The sequence below is a fragment of the Aulonocara sp. 'chitande type north' Nkhata Bay genome, linkage group LG17 (assembly GCF_057382095.1).
Source record: "Aulonocara sp. 'chitande type north' Nkhata Bay isolate Kocher_YH1m ecotype deep benthic linkage group LG17, A_spYH_male_GT1.1, whole genome shotgun sequence".
NCBI lineage: Eukaryota > Metazoa > Chordata > Actinopteri > Cichliformes > Cichlidae > Aulonocara > Aulonocara sp. 'chitande type north' Nkhata Bay.
This window is the reverse complement of record NC_141360.1, coordinates 19,484,982-19,501,419: the sequence shown is the minus strand read 5'-3', so window position 1 is coordinate 19,501,419 and position 16,438 is coordinate 19,484,982. Positions and strand designations below refer to the sequence as shown.

At 42.1% G+C, this 16,438-nt stretch overlaps 1 protein-coding gene across 4 annotated transcripts in view; it reads right to left on the bottom strand.

Moving 5' to 3' along the window:
• The window catches only part of lrp6 (low density lipoprotein receptor-related protein 6), a 45,910-nt gene that overhangs the window by 19,533 nt on the left and 9,939 nt on the right, over positions 1–16,438 (bottom strand). For 2 of the 4 annotated variants that reach the window (XM_086270412.1, XM_086270414.1), the window contains exons 3-7: positions 4,180–4,377; positions 3,903–4,099; positions 2,735–2,869; positions 654–1,050; positions 202–373 (exon numbers count right to left, since the gene is read on the bottom strand). In XM_086270412.1, the coding sequence (XP_086126538.1) occupies positions 202–373; positions 654–1,050; positions 2,735–2,869; positions 3,903–4,099; positions 4,180–4,377 (1,099 nt within the window). The remainder of the gene's footprint in view (positions 1–201; positions 374–653; positions 1,051–2,734; positions 2,870–3,902; positions 4,100–4,179; positions 4,378–16,438) is intronic. The other 2 variants (XM_086270413.1, XM_086270415.1) reach the window with 1 other exon arrangement.

Sequence of the window (16,438 nt, the reverse complement as noted above, 5' to 3'; positions counted from 1 at the left end):
CCTATAAGAAGACTTGAAGCTCTGTGCTGACAAAAACTAAAAGAACCTGTGTGAAAACTGTTCCCACCACCCTGTTTAAAATTGACAAAAGATTGAAATCATAAAGGTTGACTTTTAAGAATAGCAGATCAGAGAACCATCAGGACACCAAGACTAAAGAATTCTGAGCATCAAAGTAAAATCTGGAGCTCAAACACAAACCTCGATCTTGTCCGTCTTGGCGTCTCCCCAGTAGATTTTGCGTTCTTCGTAGTCGAGTGCGAGGCCGTTGGGCCAACCCAAAGACGTGTTCACCATCACCACTCTCTCCATCCCATCGAGGTCGGCCCGCTCGATCTTCGGCACATCACCCCAGTCGGTCCAGTACATGTACCTGAAAAACAGGAGGGGAAAAAAACTTTAACCTGACCTTGTTGGTTTAAAGGAGTCAAACACCTGAACTTCTACAAAGAACGTTTTAAAATGATTTCACAGAATTAAACTCTGAAGTTTTGTTTGCAATAACTCCAAATATGAGATTCAGATCTTTGAAATCTTTGATTGAAGCCTCATCTGAGAATTTTTAAAATCCTGACATATGCTTATAAATATTTTGTGCCTTTATTCAGATCACAAAACTCTCTCCTTTATTTTCTTCCAGATGTTAGACTCACCCAGCCACGGGGTCTAGAACGATGGCTCTGGGCTCATCCAGGTCCTCGGAGATCAGGATCTTGCGCATGGTACCATTGAGCCGGGTCACCTCGATGCGGTCAGTCCCAGTGTCGGTCCAGTAGAGGTTCCGAGCGATCCAGTCGACGGCAATGCCGTCAGGGTGGTCCACTTGAGATGTGACCACGAACTGAGCGTCACTGCCATCCAGAAGGGAGCGGCGGATGGCCTTCACATCGTCATCGGTCCAGTAGACGTATCCCTCCACCGGGTCATAATCGATGGCAATGGCGTGACGGATGTTGTCCACCTGCAGGATGATGTCAGTGAAGTCTGGCATGTCAAGAGAGATTCGCCTCAGGTCAGTTCGCCGGGCGAGCAGCAGCATCTCCGTCGCACCTGAGGAGGAACACATAGGTTAGAAACAGGGTCAGAACATCATCACTCAAAGTTTTTTTTACAATTACATTACTGCATCACCTTTAAAAAGATGCCGATTCAAAGTAATGAAGATATCACAGCATTAGAGTTTCACCTAGGCTAGTACAGTATTCATAAAAATTGAGATCAGCAATTATCAACATACTTACTGATAATTTTATAGACCATCTATGGTGTCGTAATAATAACACATTACAGTGGCAGCCTGAACCATTTTTCCATCTCAGCTTTCAACAAGTATGAAGCCGTTTGGTAATCCGCCCACAGCTGAAAATATGACCCATACAAAATTTATCCACTCTGGACCAAGTTTAGACCTCGAATACTGCAGAGAACTAAAACTAAGTGTGATCATTTTGGTCTTGAGTAAAACTGAAATGTAAAAACTGTCCAGTGAAAATCTTTAGCCTTGTTTGAGACCATTATGTCTGCCTTCTTTAAAGTTAAAAGAAATGTAAAAGATATTTGAAGGTTTTGATATCTTACATATAAAGAGCAGTGTAAACCCTGAAGGGGAATTACTGCAGGTCTGAATCCACCTGGTGAAGATTTTCTTTCTGTTAGCACACAGCTAATTAAAAACATGCACAGCAGAAATGAACCCTGGGGCTCTGTGTGAAGGACTTTTACTCGCAGTCCTGATATAACACCTGACTTCATTTCTTTAACATTCAGAGAAGTAACAAACATCGACCCTTCAGCTCACCCCCCCTTGGCTGAAATGGTTAAACCCCAGCAGTGAAAGGGGGCATTGTCTGCAGGGGAATCATGTGATCCCGTCTCTCACAAAGGCCTCCCCGCCTTCAAAACTCCCATTGCTCTACAGGCGAGGGTTACTGAACCCGAAAATGTAAATAAAAGGAGGCAGAGGGCGGGGAAACGTCGGGCTGCAGTTCAAACGGCCGGCCCCGCTCATGGAGGCGGATTACCATAGCAACAACAGGTCAGCCCAGCACCACCTTCTGCTTGTACATGACTACGATGAAGAAGAGAAGGAGGAGGAGGTGGAGAGTGGGAGCGAGCACATTATCAGGAGTTTTTAAATTAGAGGAAAAGCTAATGAGGTTTGGCACCAGAAAATCTGCCGGCTTCTCTTCAAGCAGGAACAAAAAGCTCAAACACACTAATGAATCCAATCTGCGTGCTCGGCCTGGATCCTTGTAAACAGTTATACAAGCTCGCATTTTGTGCTTTTTCCCTTTTTTCTGGGTGAAAATAAAAGATAATCTGCATGCATCGACGTTGCTCACTGACGCACTTCAGGAAATATTTGGACTCTTTTTCGGTTTCCATTCGAGTGTTTCTGAAGCCAAAATGCACATTTTGCGAGTTTAATCTGACTCTCTGGATTATATAGACCTAAATATACACCAACCACCTCATTAGGAACACCTTTGCAATCTAAGGTAGCTGAGCTCTAGCACAATTTCTTTGTCCTTATGTTTGTCTGCAGTTTTTGTTTTATTATTAGTCAAAGTCCAACTTTTGACTTTACTATTAAACCCAGACTAAAATGCTTCAGGTAAAAGACAAACAAAGAAACAAACAACAACAAAAAAAACAAAACCCTGAAAAACAACGGCTAAAAATTGACAGATTGCGTCAGGAACCGACAGACAATGAAGGCGGAGAGCGTTCTTACCGTCTCTGCAGGTCTTGCCGTCCTCCAGCAGCTGGACCCCAGTGGGGCAGGCACAGCGATAGAAAGGCCTGACAGGTGAGAGGAGGCAGAGGTGGGAGCATCCTCCATTGTTCAGGGAGCAAGGAGTATTCACTGCTGCCACGAAAGGAAAAAAAACAAGAAACAAAAAATCCAGTTACCTTCAAGTTACAGCCTCAAAACTGCACTTTACCCTCAGCACGACCCTCAGGAAATCATTCATGTGTTCCAGATGACAGCTCTTACATCAGACACTAAAGGATAAACATCAGGCAGAGAACTGTGTGTTTGGGTGGTCTGCATGTCGCTACAGTGACATAACACAAGCAATTGTTTGGCATTTGTAATCATTTAAAAGTAAAAATGTGTTTTTCATTTTGAATACGTAAAAGTCCACTTTTAAAAAAAACAAACAAACAAGAAATTGACATATAGAGACCTCGCTTGTTTTAAATTATCTTTTTATGTTTTAATAAGATCATCTTCACTGAAAATAGTTTTAATGACTCTAACAAGGTTCCTGTGCACTTTTCAACAACAAATCAAGGACTTTTTAGGAACAAAACAGAAATCTAAACAGCATTTTCACAGTACAGTGATACCAAATCTGTCAGTGCTTGGCTTTTTAATTAGTGCCACATGTTCTCAGTGAGGAAACTTTGCTGTTGTTTGGCTTGAATTAACACGGCCAAGCTATTGTTTGCACAAACCACAACACCTCGTTGGGGTTTTTAAAGGATTTTCTAGAGCTTTTTTTTTTTTTTCCTGTGAATAATTTAACCCCAAGTATAAAAATACACAAGACGAGGAATCTGACTGTGTTTCAGATTCTTTATCAGAGAGCCAACAAAAACATTTGTGCATAAATCCGATGAGGTTTGCTGCAGCTGGAGCTTCACAGACTCCACATGTTGGATATTCTCACATCTGGTTGGAAGGATGTGCCTCTGTTCAACACCTGAAGGGCTCTGTGCTCTCCACAGCCTGAAAGAGGACTGTCTGATCACAGATGAGGACAAGTGAAGACCGAGGAAACATGCAGCTGTTAAACACATCTGCAGAGAGGCCTGGTTTGTTCTTTTCAAAGCTCAGATTCTTACCCGAGTGAGTCAGTGAACATGTCGGAGGGGATGAAACTGTCTGGACTCACCGGTGGGTTGTCTCTTGGTGCTGAAGACGTGGATGTCCATGGGAGAGAAGATGTTGGAGTGGACAACACGCTGGCCACCTCCTGTCTGCTTTCTGCATGAGTGGATGGAGTGGGTGGTCCAGTCAGTCCAGAAGAGCGTGTCCTCAAACAGAGTGAGGGCAAACGGGTGAGGCAGCTCACCTTTAACCACCACCTCCCTGAAAACACACAGCATGTTACGGTTTTGAAAAAACTCATCACCCAGCTTCAAAAACCCTAAAGGTGGCGCTGCATATACCTGAAGGAGCCGTCCAGGTTGGAGCGGTGGATGAAGCTGTGCTTGGCGTCGGCCCAGTACAGTTTCTGCTGGCTGTAGTCCAGCGTCAACCCGTTGGGCCAGTAGATCTCCTTATCGATGATCATGGAGCGATTTGTCCCGTCCATGCCCGCCCGCTCAATCTTTGGGATCTCGCCCCAATCAGTCCAGTACATGAAGCTGAAGACACAGAAAAACGACCATCACAAAGACACGAAACACTAATCACTCCACACTAAACAGCGTGCCCACACATTGAGAGACAAGTGAAATTCACACATGCACCTCATCGTTTTCCACAAACTACTGCAGAACCAGCACAGCTCTCAGCTGTGCAGTAAAAGATGGGTTTTTACACACAGCAACATAACCTACAAGTTTTGACTTTTTCATTTTAAACCAGCATTTTCATGAAATGAGACTGATGGTCAGGCAATATAAATTTTAGAGAACCTAAACATCTTCCCTCCCTGCATTACATCATTCTCCACTGCTGTGCGCAAACTACTGGCTGTTATCTGTTATTAATCTGTGCAGGGTTTCTAAATAAACTACAGGAACATCTCAGCTGCAGATAAATGCTATTATCTAGAAACCACCGAGGATACGTCCTTCAGAGGTTTTATTGTAAATATCTGGTAGTGCGGCTGAGTGAACACAGACTCTTGGGAGTGGAGCTCACATAAACAGAATGATGGATGCTGGATGACCCTGAAACATTTGGATGTGTGATCTCTGTCAGCAGGCCTGAAGGCCTGTAGAAACCACAGTTTGCAGGCAGGGGGCTGGTATTTGATTTCCAGCCTCAGACATACAAACACAGAATATTCTTCATCAGTCCAAATAAGCTGAACTTTTTCCACTCTCTCTCTTTCGTAAAGCCTCAATATGATGAAAAAGGGATACCCAGGGGTGACACCATGTACCAAATCTAAATATACTACTTTTTAGAAAGTTTCTGGTAATATAATATAATGCAGTGTGTGATTGTGTCCTCTGTTATTTTTAGGTAGCTGTTGTCATCGTTAAAGTTTTCCACTGTTTTTACTGCTTGTCAGGTTTAGTCCAGGTCGACTCACCTATGACCAATGTTGGGCTGAAGATTGAGATCAGATGAACTCTACCACAGCCGATTAAATCACGAACAATACCATCAAACCCTGATTAAACGGTTTCTTTTTTTGAATAATCAGTGTTTTTTTGTGGTTTCAGGCTGCTTTGTGAAAGAAAAACTGTTTTAATGTGCTCTCCCAGAGTCCAACAGCTCTAAAAACCATGTCTTCCTCACATGAAGCACACATGTGGAGGTGTTATGAGGAAGGCGGGCTTCCTGCTGTGCAGCTAATTCTCCTCTTTGTTTGCCTTAATTACCATCACAGCTGGACAGCCTCTTTTTCCTCTACCCAGATCCCACACCTCAATCTCAAACCACCTCCCCCCACAGCCCAGGCAGGGATGGAGAGCAGAACAGACCCCTTTATCCCTAGACTCAGGGCCAAACTGAAATCGAACATCAGCAGATCCAAAGAGGCTGATGGAAAACTCACAGCTGGAGTTAGAACCTCTGAAGTTTGAAAACTGTAACCGGATCCTGAAAGTCTTCACAGAGGAAGCTCACTCAGACGTTACTTTGAGTTTGTGAGAAGCTCAATTTTCCAGGAAACAAATTGTAGGTGTGAGTGATCGTATAGCAAAGGGGCTGTGATAAGAAAAAGCTAGAACAAAGCCGAAAGAAAGGAAAGTGGGATTATTCTTGCGGCTTCATATTTATTCCTGGAACCTCTGGTTGCCTCCAACACCCTGTTGACCAATTTCTATGTGATGGACTTGTGTATAGTACAGTGTACAGTACTTACAGTGCATATATTCACACTTTGATGTGATTTAATTGACTGAAAGATGAAAAGAAGCCCACTGATCACACACTAGCCTAGCTGATTTTTCACCCTCAGCTTTAAGGCTTATACATTAATTCCCATCAATTAACTGGATATTTGGGATAACACTTTCACTGTGAGTCAGTCTGATGAGTAAACTGACACACAGGTGAGCCATAAAAGGAAAGTACCGTCACATCCTGTAACTTCATGTTTCTGAATGAAAAACTGACCCAAAAACGGAGCTGCTGGGCCTCTCCACGTAATCCCATTCAGACAAGACAAAAGCTTGAACTGATAGCCTGCCCAGCAGCCTTTAAACGCAGCAGCTGGTTGGGTTTCACTGCGAACAAAGCAAAGCAAAGCGGCCAGATGAGCCGTTGGCTGTGACAGGCCGGCACCGAAGGGTTTCAGTATCTCTTCAAATGAAGAGCTGTGTCCTGAGACGGCACGAGCAGCAGCAGCAGCAGAAGCAGCAGGTAGGACTTCAGAGCTCTGAAACATTCAGGGTGTGTTTTTCCCTCCCTGAACAATGAGGCCCCGGCCAGGCAGAGAGGGGAGAGAAAAGCTGCAGTGAAATGCCGAGCACACAACACATCCCCTCACCACAAGAGCTGCATTGTGTTTGGTACCTGATGCATTAATCATCCCGGTTGAACCGAGTCCAGCTCTGCGTTCCACTGTGGATTTGAAGAACCAGTTTTCCTCAAAGACTGTGTTGCTGCAACACAATGAACCCGACTGCAGAAACACTCGCTACTTCACTTCACCAGAGAAACTTTATTACAAACACTAAAAATGTCCCTCTTTGAAGCTTCTTACAAGCAGCTGTGAACTGAATTCCTGCAGGGTACAGTTTTTAGCATTACAGAGTAGCAAAGACAACTGCAACATCTTCAGACTGTAAGGAAGTCAATCTTTAATGCCCAAAAACTGTAAATAAAAGACGGATGCAGGTAGAATAACATTGCCAGGTAAAGCGTTTCAAGAATATCACCAAAGCTGGAGCCCAGACGTCTTGCGCCCTTTTCTTCGATGCGAACTTTTTTTCTTTCTTTTTTTTCAAAAAACAAAAGGACCCGCCTGTCGCCTGTCTGACTTGTTTAAAGATGAGATGATGGTTTCAAATCCTCTTTGAGGGGCTTCAGACTGGAGTGTAAAAGCACAAAACTGAAATAAGAGTTATAAGAGAGAGATATATAATAAGAGAATAAGAGTTCCTTGGAAAGTTCACATTTATTCTCTGGAAGTCAAAGTTCTGCATTTCTTAGAAATACAGATCATCTGATGGAGGAACTATGAATTGACTATGTGCACGAGACAATGCTAACTTCCTGGTTTGAGACCGGATGTGGGGTTGTGCATTTCCGGTAGCTTTACTTTGCGGTCAATCGCTACTGCGAAGATATACTCCAAAATCATGTCCAAAACTCGAAAACGGAAAGATTGCGTTAAGTTACAAAGAGCAGAAGGTGGGAACACTCACCACTGTTGTGTCATAAAAAAATCTAATGATCAACTTTGACGTTTAAAGCGTTTAGATCGATCAGTTGTTTACATCACTCAACACAAGCAGAACTGCATCACTGCAGCAGAAGACACATCGTCCACATTCAGAAGCACATCTCTGTATAGTGACTGGTCTTATGATTTAAACAGGCAAATGTTCAGCATTCAAACTACAGGTGAAGAATAGTCAAACCAGATCTTTCCCCAGTTATGTCGATATCAGCTAGTCAAGTACACACCTACACAGCATGTTAACAAACCGTGAAAAAAGCCACACAAAAAATGAATGATTACTGGTAACGGTTTCTATACATTAGTATTTACGAAGGGTATGTTGTGACTTACCTTCAAAATTACAGTGGTCCCTCGCTATAACGCGGTTCACCTTTCACCTCGCTGTTTCACGGATTTTTTTAGTGCAAGTTTGCACGTTTTTTTACGTCACATTGTGTCCTGATCGCTGCAGACGATCTCCTCCGTGACGTCTCTCCTGTACAGTACAGAATCGCTGCATCGATCGCTAGCAGTGTGACTCTGAAGTGCAGTACTGTATGTCCACCAAACGTTTTGCACCGTCAAAAAATAAATTTGGCTACTTGATTTCACCTATCGCTGGTTATTTTTAGAACATAACACCCGCGATAAACGAGGGACAGCTGAGAAATATAACATTTGAATCCCTTTTCTCTTTTGCTCTGAGGCGCGGGGGAAAAATATCGACAAGTCGATGAACATCATTTACAGATATATTGGGTAAATGCCCAAGACATCTAGAGAAATGTAAATCGCTGCTTGATTCATTTGCTCAACTTGTTTTGGACCGTAAACCAGGCGCGAATAGGACACCGGAAACAAAGCTCCCCACAGGAGGTTCCGCACCGGAAGTAGCATATGCTAACGTGCACATAGTCAATAGAGAAAAAGGTTATACAACTTGATTCACTTCCTTTTCGTTACCAAAAACTAGTTCAAGGTTAGGCACCAGTTTTAAAGTGCTTCTCAGGAAAATTACAGATGAAACAACAAACAAGTCCAGCTACAATCCAACACCATCCACTTCAAAATTACAGTGTGTACAACATCATTTAGCATTTGCCTCATGACATTAACATACAGAAACAGCTTTCTAAGGCATCAGCTAACTAATGTCTTCTAGGCTTTAAACTGAGATAGAATCACAGATAAATAAGTATCTCAAAGAGCCTTTTGGTTCCTTGGAAACTTTCCATCTTTAGTCTATGGAAGTACAAGATCTGACTTTTTCCTGCTTTAGAAACAAAGGTCACTGTGCTGGAGGACATGTTTAAACCCAAGCAGGTTTCTGGAACTTTATTCTTTTTTTTTATTTTTATACTTGACACCAAAATCTAGTTCAAGTTTAAGTATTGCTTTGGACCACAAACTAAAACTGCCTCAGGGGAAACTTAAATATGGGCCAATGAACAATTCCAGCTGAAGTTTAAAAGCTTCTACCTTAATATTTTGTTGGTGTTGTCATGAACTGGTACTGTCACAAAATTGGGGATAAAACAAGTCCAACTAGAACCTAAAATGGTCCACTGAACTTTAGTGCAGCCCTCATCCTTAACACATCCAACTTTTAGTTCCTTGGAAACTTCCCAAACTTCAAGCTGCTTGAGACGTCATCATGTTAGGAAGTTTAAAGAAGGTTTCCCAGACTTTATTCTGTCCTTAGCCAAAAACTAAAAGATGTACAAGTCCAGCTAGATTTTAATGTGTCAGTTCGTATTTTGGCACAAGATAACTCGACAACAGGTTTTAATGCATCTTTGCATACCTTCAGACTGAGGCAGAAATACCGATAACAAAGAGCTGAAGGTTTGCTGGAACATTCCTAAACTGCGGTCCCAGGAAATGAAAGTTCTGGCAATTTGGGGTGCTTTAGGGGGAAAAAAAAAAAAAAAAAAAAAAAAAAAAAATCATAGAGGTTGCTTAAAAGACGTTGGAAAATTAAAAGATCCTGGAACACTTCATATTCTTTAAATCTTCAGAATTACTATAATCATTTTTATAATGCAGTCATCAGCCCATCACATGTGGAGGGAGTTTATCTGTCCACAAGCTCACGGCTGAGGGGTCTACCTCCTCTCTGCAGAAACAACATTTTCTCCCCTCATCCATGACTGAGTGGAGCTGGCGTGTTGCTGCTGCAGTACCTTCGTCTGGCTTAGTAACCGCTGGAAAAACAAAACAGCTGCTGCGGCAACAATGGGCCTTTGTGAAACGCACGCAACCAAACAAAACAAGAGAAAACAGGGACGACTGCATTGGAGAAGGAGCCCCAGAGCGCGCTGCTGCCGAGCTAATGAGACGCACAGTGGGGACTGCGGCTGATTAAATCAGAAGCTGCTGTCGTTGTTTTACTGGAGCGTAATCACAGCTTTGTTCAACACTGCTCTTCATCCTGCCAAGTGTTCCTCACTCATGTTGGGAGCGTCATCAATCAGATCACATCCATGTTTAACATTTAAAACACGTTTCCTCCATGTTTCAGCCTCTGTCTGGACCAAATTCTGCCGCTTTCTCTCAAAACACAAGACAGTAAAGCTGAAAAAACGAGCTTCAGTTGATCCTCACTTCCTCTGATTAAATGTTTGTTTGTCTGCACTTGGCCATATTTTTTATGTTCACAAGACGTGGACAAAAATAGAACATCTGCATACACTAGCTTGGCTCAAAGATTCAGTCGGTGTGTGCTGTCATTTACCTGTTTTTAACCTGGCATTGGTTATCAAATCTTGACATGATCAGTTTTCTCAACATGTGGCTGTCTGTGTTCACAGCAGCAGAAAGAGGATGAAGGAAAATATTCAGCTTTAGTCACAAAACCAGCCGATTACCATCTGTGAACGAGGTGTACAGACTTTTAAATAATCACCTGTCCTGTTCACTGGATTCTGCAATAGTCTTTTATAAATTACTCTGGGTTTTAAACATGCTGGGTAACCTTTTCCCAGATTAAATGCTTTTGATATTCAATGTTTGAACAGACTGTAGCATAACTTAAAAACTGAGATGTTCCTTGACTCTCTGGAGGCCTCAAACAGCCTGCAGACTTTTATGTGAAAGACTCTGGATGAATTTAAAATCCAAAGGATGCCTCTCCTCTACTGCTAGCATCATCAGTGAGCAACACTAGCTAACCTCAGAAACGTAGGTCTCTAAACATTAGCGAGTGAAGAGCTCTGAGCACAACAAACTTCACTCATGGTCAGAACTAACAGTCAGCACGTGGGTCGTTACAGTAACGGCCGGTTAGCTGTAACTGGGTGGCACAGCATGTTTCTGACACTGTTAGCTTCATCATATCCAGGTCATCTTCCCTAACATTACTCTGAAGCTCAGGTACACAGTGTAAACTCTGCTCTGAAGAATCTTGAAATGCTCTGACACCGCTGAAAATAAACAGATGAACACTCGTAGTTTTCTGTTAATATCCAGGTGAGGCTTCGGAGCCAAAGGCAAAGTGAACAGTTGTTGGCAGAGTACTCCAATAACCCGGTTTCATCAGACAAACAACTCAAAAACAAACCAGACAAAAACAAGAGTGGAGCTCAGAGTGAAGTATCAGAGAGGGATCAGCCTCCTGCATGTGCCAGCGGCTCGGCGAGACTTTTATCTCCAACACAGCGGTGGATCAAACAGCGAGCGGGAAGAGTTTCCATGAATAGAAACCCAAGAGAGAAGAGAAGGGAAGACGGTGAGAGGCAGCGCGACGGGCCCGGATTTAAATAAAACTAATGAATACATTACAGGCCTCTTTTATCTGCACCCTAATGGATTTACATCGTAATCCAACCTCTCCCAAGAGGAAGACGCTGGCAGCACTGGGAGAGGGAAAGAGATGATGAAGGACAGGAAGAGGAGTGAGTGCTGGCCATGACAGTGTCGAGGCCGCGAGCTTTGGCGATGAATTAGGATCAGCAGGTGGAAGATGCTCAGGCAGAAACATCAAACTTCAGGAACACAGGAGAGTTTGAAAGAGCCGTAAAACCCATTTTAACAATTTAAATCAATAAAAATCACCTTTCAAGCAAGAAACTGCTAATTGTCGTCTGTTTTAGACTAAAGTGGGAATTATTTCCAAACAAGCTTTTGTTAAATAATTTTTATTATTTTCTATTTTTATTAAATTCTGCAGTAAACTCACAGGCACATCACCCTGAAGACCACAGTCTGTGTCCCGTTTGGACCTTTGTGTTTTACACTTCATCTTTTTGTACTTCCACTTTCAGTTGCTGGTTAGGTTTAGGAAAGGCTTGTGGTTTGGGTTTAGGCCACAGTTGTAATCTTGTACATTGCAAAATGAGACGGTCCAAGGGCAACAGCCCCGTCTCACCGACGCCAACGCAGGACACTTTGTGGGTAAATGAAACTTTCAGAAAACTACATTATTTCACACCCTGGGAGTAGCAGAGTCCTTCCTGGCTCAAATGGGGCTCTGATGCTTAACATATTTAACAGAAATCTGCTTCTTCCTGCCACGACTGACTACCTGATAAACAAAATGTCGATTACATTTAAGCAAATAACTATACAATTAACAAATCAGCAGATTATTAGTATTTTTCATTTTCCTTTTGCTCTTTAGTGGGTGCCAAAAATAGAAATACACAGGAAAAAAAACTCACATCCACCAGTTTTTAAATGATCCTTAAAAAGAAAAAGAAGAAAAAGTGTCCCGACAAAAGGTTTGCACACTACTAATCTTTCCCACCATTTACAACAATGTCTAAAAGTGCAGTATGAAGAGTGTGTGAAACTGCGTGCTGTATACCAGAGCGCAAAGTCTTCCCAGCCTCTTGCCTGGAAACAAACCATCTTGCAAAACTCATATACTCGTGCTGTGCCATACGAGAGAAAAAGTAAGAAGTAGGATGACTAAAGCAGGGGCCTATCATATCGCTAAAGACAAGGTCGCCATCCCATTTTTTGCACAAAGTACTAGATGATATACATCTACAGCTGTATGTTAATAAAAGTCCCTTTGTGATATCTGGGACACGTAGCTCTCAGGGCTCTAGAGTGCAACCAATTTGGTTTGATCACACATGGGACCTAATTTCTCAATGGTGCGACTAAAAAAAAAAATAATAATAATAATAATAAAAATCCTAGTTGCGACCAGGCATTCGAGTAAAAATAAATAAATAAATAAATAAAAAATTCTGTCTCCGTGTGTGTTCAACAACAGCCACAGATTATGCACATATTGTGGTCTAAACCAATCAGAGATAGTCAGGGGAGACCTCTCTGATTGGCCGTGGTCCACATATCCTGTCAGCCAGTGCAGGGGGATAGACAGAGGTGACTAGGTGCTGCAGGTTTTGTCACTCTCCAGCAAAAATTCACTGAACCAGCAACAAAAGATCCAAACTACACTTCACATTTGATAAACATCGTCATCAATTCCCTCTTACTTTTGCCGTTTTGCTTCCACCATGATAAAGCTCACACTTCCTGCACAGCTCTCTCTCTCTCTCACTTCAAGAACAGTTTCCCATCTCAAATCTCCGTTTTCTGCATTATTTGTTCGCTTATTACCCACTAGTCTAACGTTTACTGCTGGGTTTTTTTCCTTCCCAAAAATGACCTCTGACAAGAAAGCCTCAATTCTGCTGTTCAATGCAGAAGAAATGTAAACTTTTTAAAATGAAGCTAAATTGCAAAACTCTCAGCTGTGTCTCTAATAAAGCCTATGTAACTTTGCTTTGGTTTACTTCAGCAAAATCAGGTAATGTTCAAAGTTCATGCTTTTCTTCCGTTTTTGTTCTACTGCACTTTCAAGACAGTTACCTGCTATAAAAGCCATGCTAGGAAAATCTCCTTCATGTTTATCTGTGTTTTATCCTCAGTTACTTTGACAAAGAGGCATCTGCTGTGATGCTTACACTTCTGATGAAGTCTCACAAGTGTCAGTACTGATCAGTGATCAGAATTATAATATTTGTGACTCAAAACTGAATCGAATTGAACAGGGAATCGAATCGGGGACCGAATCGAATTGGGATCTTGTGAATCAGAATCGAATGGATTATAGAAATCAGTGACGATACCCAGCCCTAGTGAGTAGCCTAGGCCCGAGAGAAGTGGATGTAGCTGTGGGTAATAAGAAAAGATGAAAAGAAAGATTGATAACTTTTTTGTGAAGTAAAGCCTGATCCATCTGAAATTCATAGCCAGTCCTATGACACGGAGCCATAAACCTCTCAGGTTATGTCTAACACTGGTCCGGAGACGGCATCAGATAATGAGCCACAAACGATCGACTCCGAGCCAGAGCGCACTGAAAGTAAAAGGGGGAAAGTGTATACATTTCAAAGACAGTGGCTTGAGCAGTTTCCCTGGCTAAGATAGAGTAAAGCTGAGAATATGATGCACTGCATTTACTATCGTGAGTGTGGAAAGACCATGGCCAGCAATACTGCATTTGTGACTTTGAATTGAAATACTTAAAAAACACAGTGTATCCAGGAAACACATTATATGTCACGATAAATGCACTGCCCAACTGTCCCCCTCTCTCCACTGCCTTTCAGGGGCAGGCAGCAGCAAGCAGTTCATTAAGTTTAACATTGCCAAAGCACTTTAAGCACAAGCACTTTTTCAATAGCTTATCTTTCCTGTAGAACTGCGCTCCAAATAAAGAAATTTGTTTTGACAAGATTCTTAGTTAATCATTTACAAATCAATCTTGTCTGTATGGACAGCAATTAAAAAAAAAAAAAAAAAAAAAAAAGTGAACATGTGAAAGTGCAATGTTAAGCGATGCAGCTGAAAAATTTGGGTGCGCCTAACTCTTGTGCTGGTGCACATAAGAAAAGAAAAAAAAGTTAGGCGCACCAGCGCAACCATGGCAATAGTTAGTCTAGAGCCCTGGGTTTGACTAAGAACTGTCTTTTTAACCCTTACATATGGGGTAAAAAATATATATATACATATATCGAGATACATAATAAGGTTGGGCAACTATTGACGATAGGCTGACGATAGCCTCAGCCTATGGTCGATCACAGTTTTGACTATGTTAAAAAAAAAAAAAAAAAAAAAAAAAAAAAAAGAGAACGAAACATTTTAATTAAATAAAAAACCACAATGGTGAGGAGGGAAAAAAAGAGCAACTGGCATATTTTTTTCCACTATACAGTGGTCCTTCGTTTATAGCAGGAGTTACATTCTAAAAATAACCCGCGATAGGTGAAATCCAAGAAGTAGCCAACTTTCTACAGCAGTGGTCCCCAACCCCCGGTTCGTAAGTCGTTTGGTACCGGGCCGCGAGAGTTGAGGCTCAGGTGTGAAATGTATGGTTTTCAGGGTTTTTATCGGTTTTCAGCGTTATTTTGTTATCGTTTACTCGGTTTTCCTTGGTCTTTTCATGTGTGTTATGAATAAATTCTCTTTTTTTTTTCGGTACCGGTACTAGTTTTATTTTATTGTATTTATCCGCAACACCTTGAAGGCCGGTCCATGAAAATATTGTCGGGCATAAACCGGTCCGTGGCGCAAAAAAGGTTGGGGACCGCTGGTCTACAGCCAATCAGGACGCAGAACACAATGTGCTGTAAGAAAAAAAAAAAAAAAACATGCAAAAGAACATGAAAAAAATCTGTGAAACAGCGAGGCCGCAAAAGGTGAACCGTATTATAGCACGGGACAACTGAAGCCGTGTTAACAGGCCGGTCCAGTGTTTTTCTGTCGACCTCGACCTAACAACACATAAGTCAAAAATCAAAACGTCTCTTCCAGGGAACATGGAAAAAAAAAAAAAAAAAAAATCTCTGGTGTAAAGTGAAGTCTTTTCTGCTATTTGGTGCATCTCAAATAAATACACCAAAATGTATTTGACAGGGAGAAGCACATTTACTTTATCAGGTTTTAGCAATTTGTTTAACAATATTACCAGCGGTCCTGAAAACGCGTTCTAAAGTGTGCTTGTGGCTGGTATACACAGCTATATGTGTGACATCAATGTGAAACGTTTTTCATGCATTTTCCACCAAGCCAGTGGATCATCTTCTCCGTCTACAGCCTCCACACTGAGGTAATAGTCCATTTCTATCTGCGCCTTCTCCTCCAGTGTGCAATTTGGCAATTAGTTCATCCATGTTTGGACTTCTTCTGTGCTCTAAATTAGAGATGGACCGATCCGATATTACGTATCGGTCCGATACTGACCTAAATTACTGGATCGGATATCGGAGAAAAATAAAAAATGTAATCCGATCCATTAAATATCACGAAAGCACCTCACAAAACTTGCAACACGCCGTAACTCACCTCAGAACGTTAGCACATCGGAGCAGTATGCATCACGTGATAGAGCGGCTGTGGCATGTAGGACCTGTCGGTGGTCTGGATAGCATTTGGAGCTTCGCTAGCAACCCGGCATTTCATCTCCGACAAAGTTATCCCGAGAGAAGTAAAGCAAGTGTGTAAGTCCATCTCTGAATGTAAAGCATTCCTGCGTTAAGCTTAACAAGCGACTGCGTCTCCTGCTGCTACTTCAATCATGAAACTGCTTAATGATCAGCTGATCGGCTTTTCTGTCGCGAGTCAGTCTCTTTTGTTTGTTTTTGGCCCACTTTGCACCAGAAAGAGGAAACCAGCGGCTGAACAACAGCAGCACGTTTAAGCTTGATAAGCTGTTGTTAGAATTTATTTAATATTACTTTCTACACCAGGATCTTTTTCTACGTAGCTGACGCTGGTAACTGTGCAGGGGCGGATCTAGCAAAGTTTAGCCAGGGGGGCCGATAGGGCATTAACAGGGAAAAGGGGGCACAAAGACATACTTTTCTTTCTTATTCTCATTTAAAATGTCTACCTTTTAATAA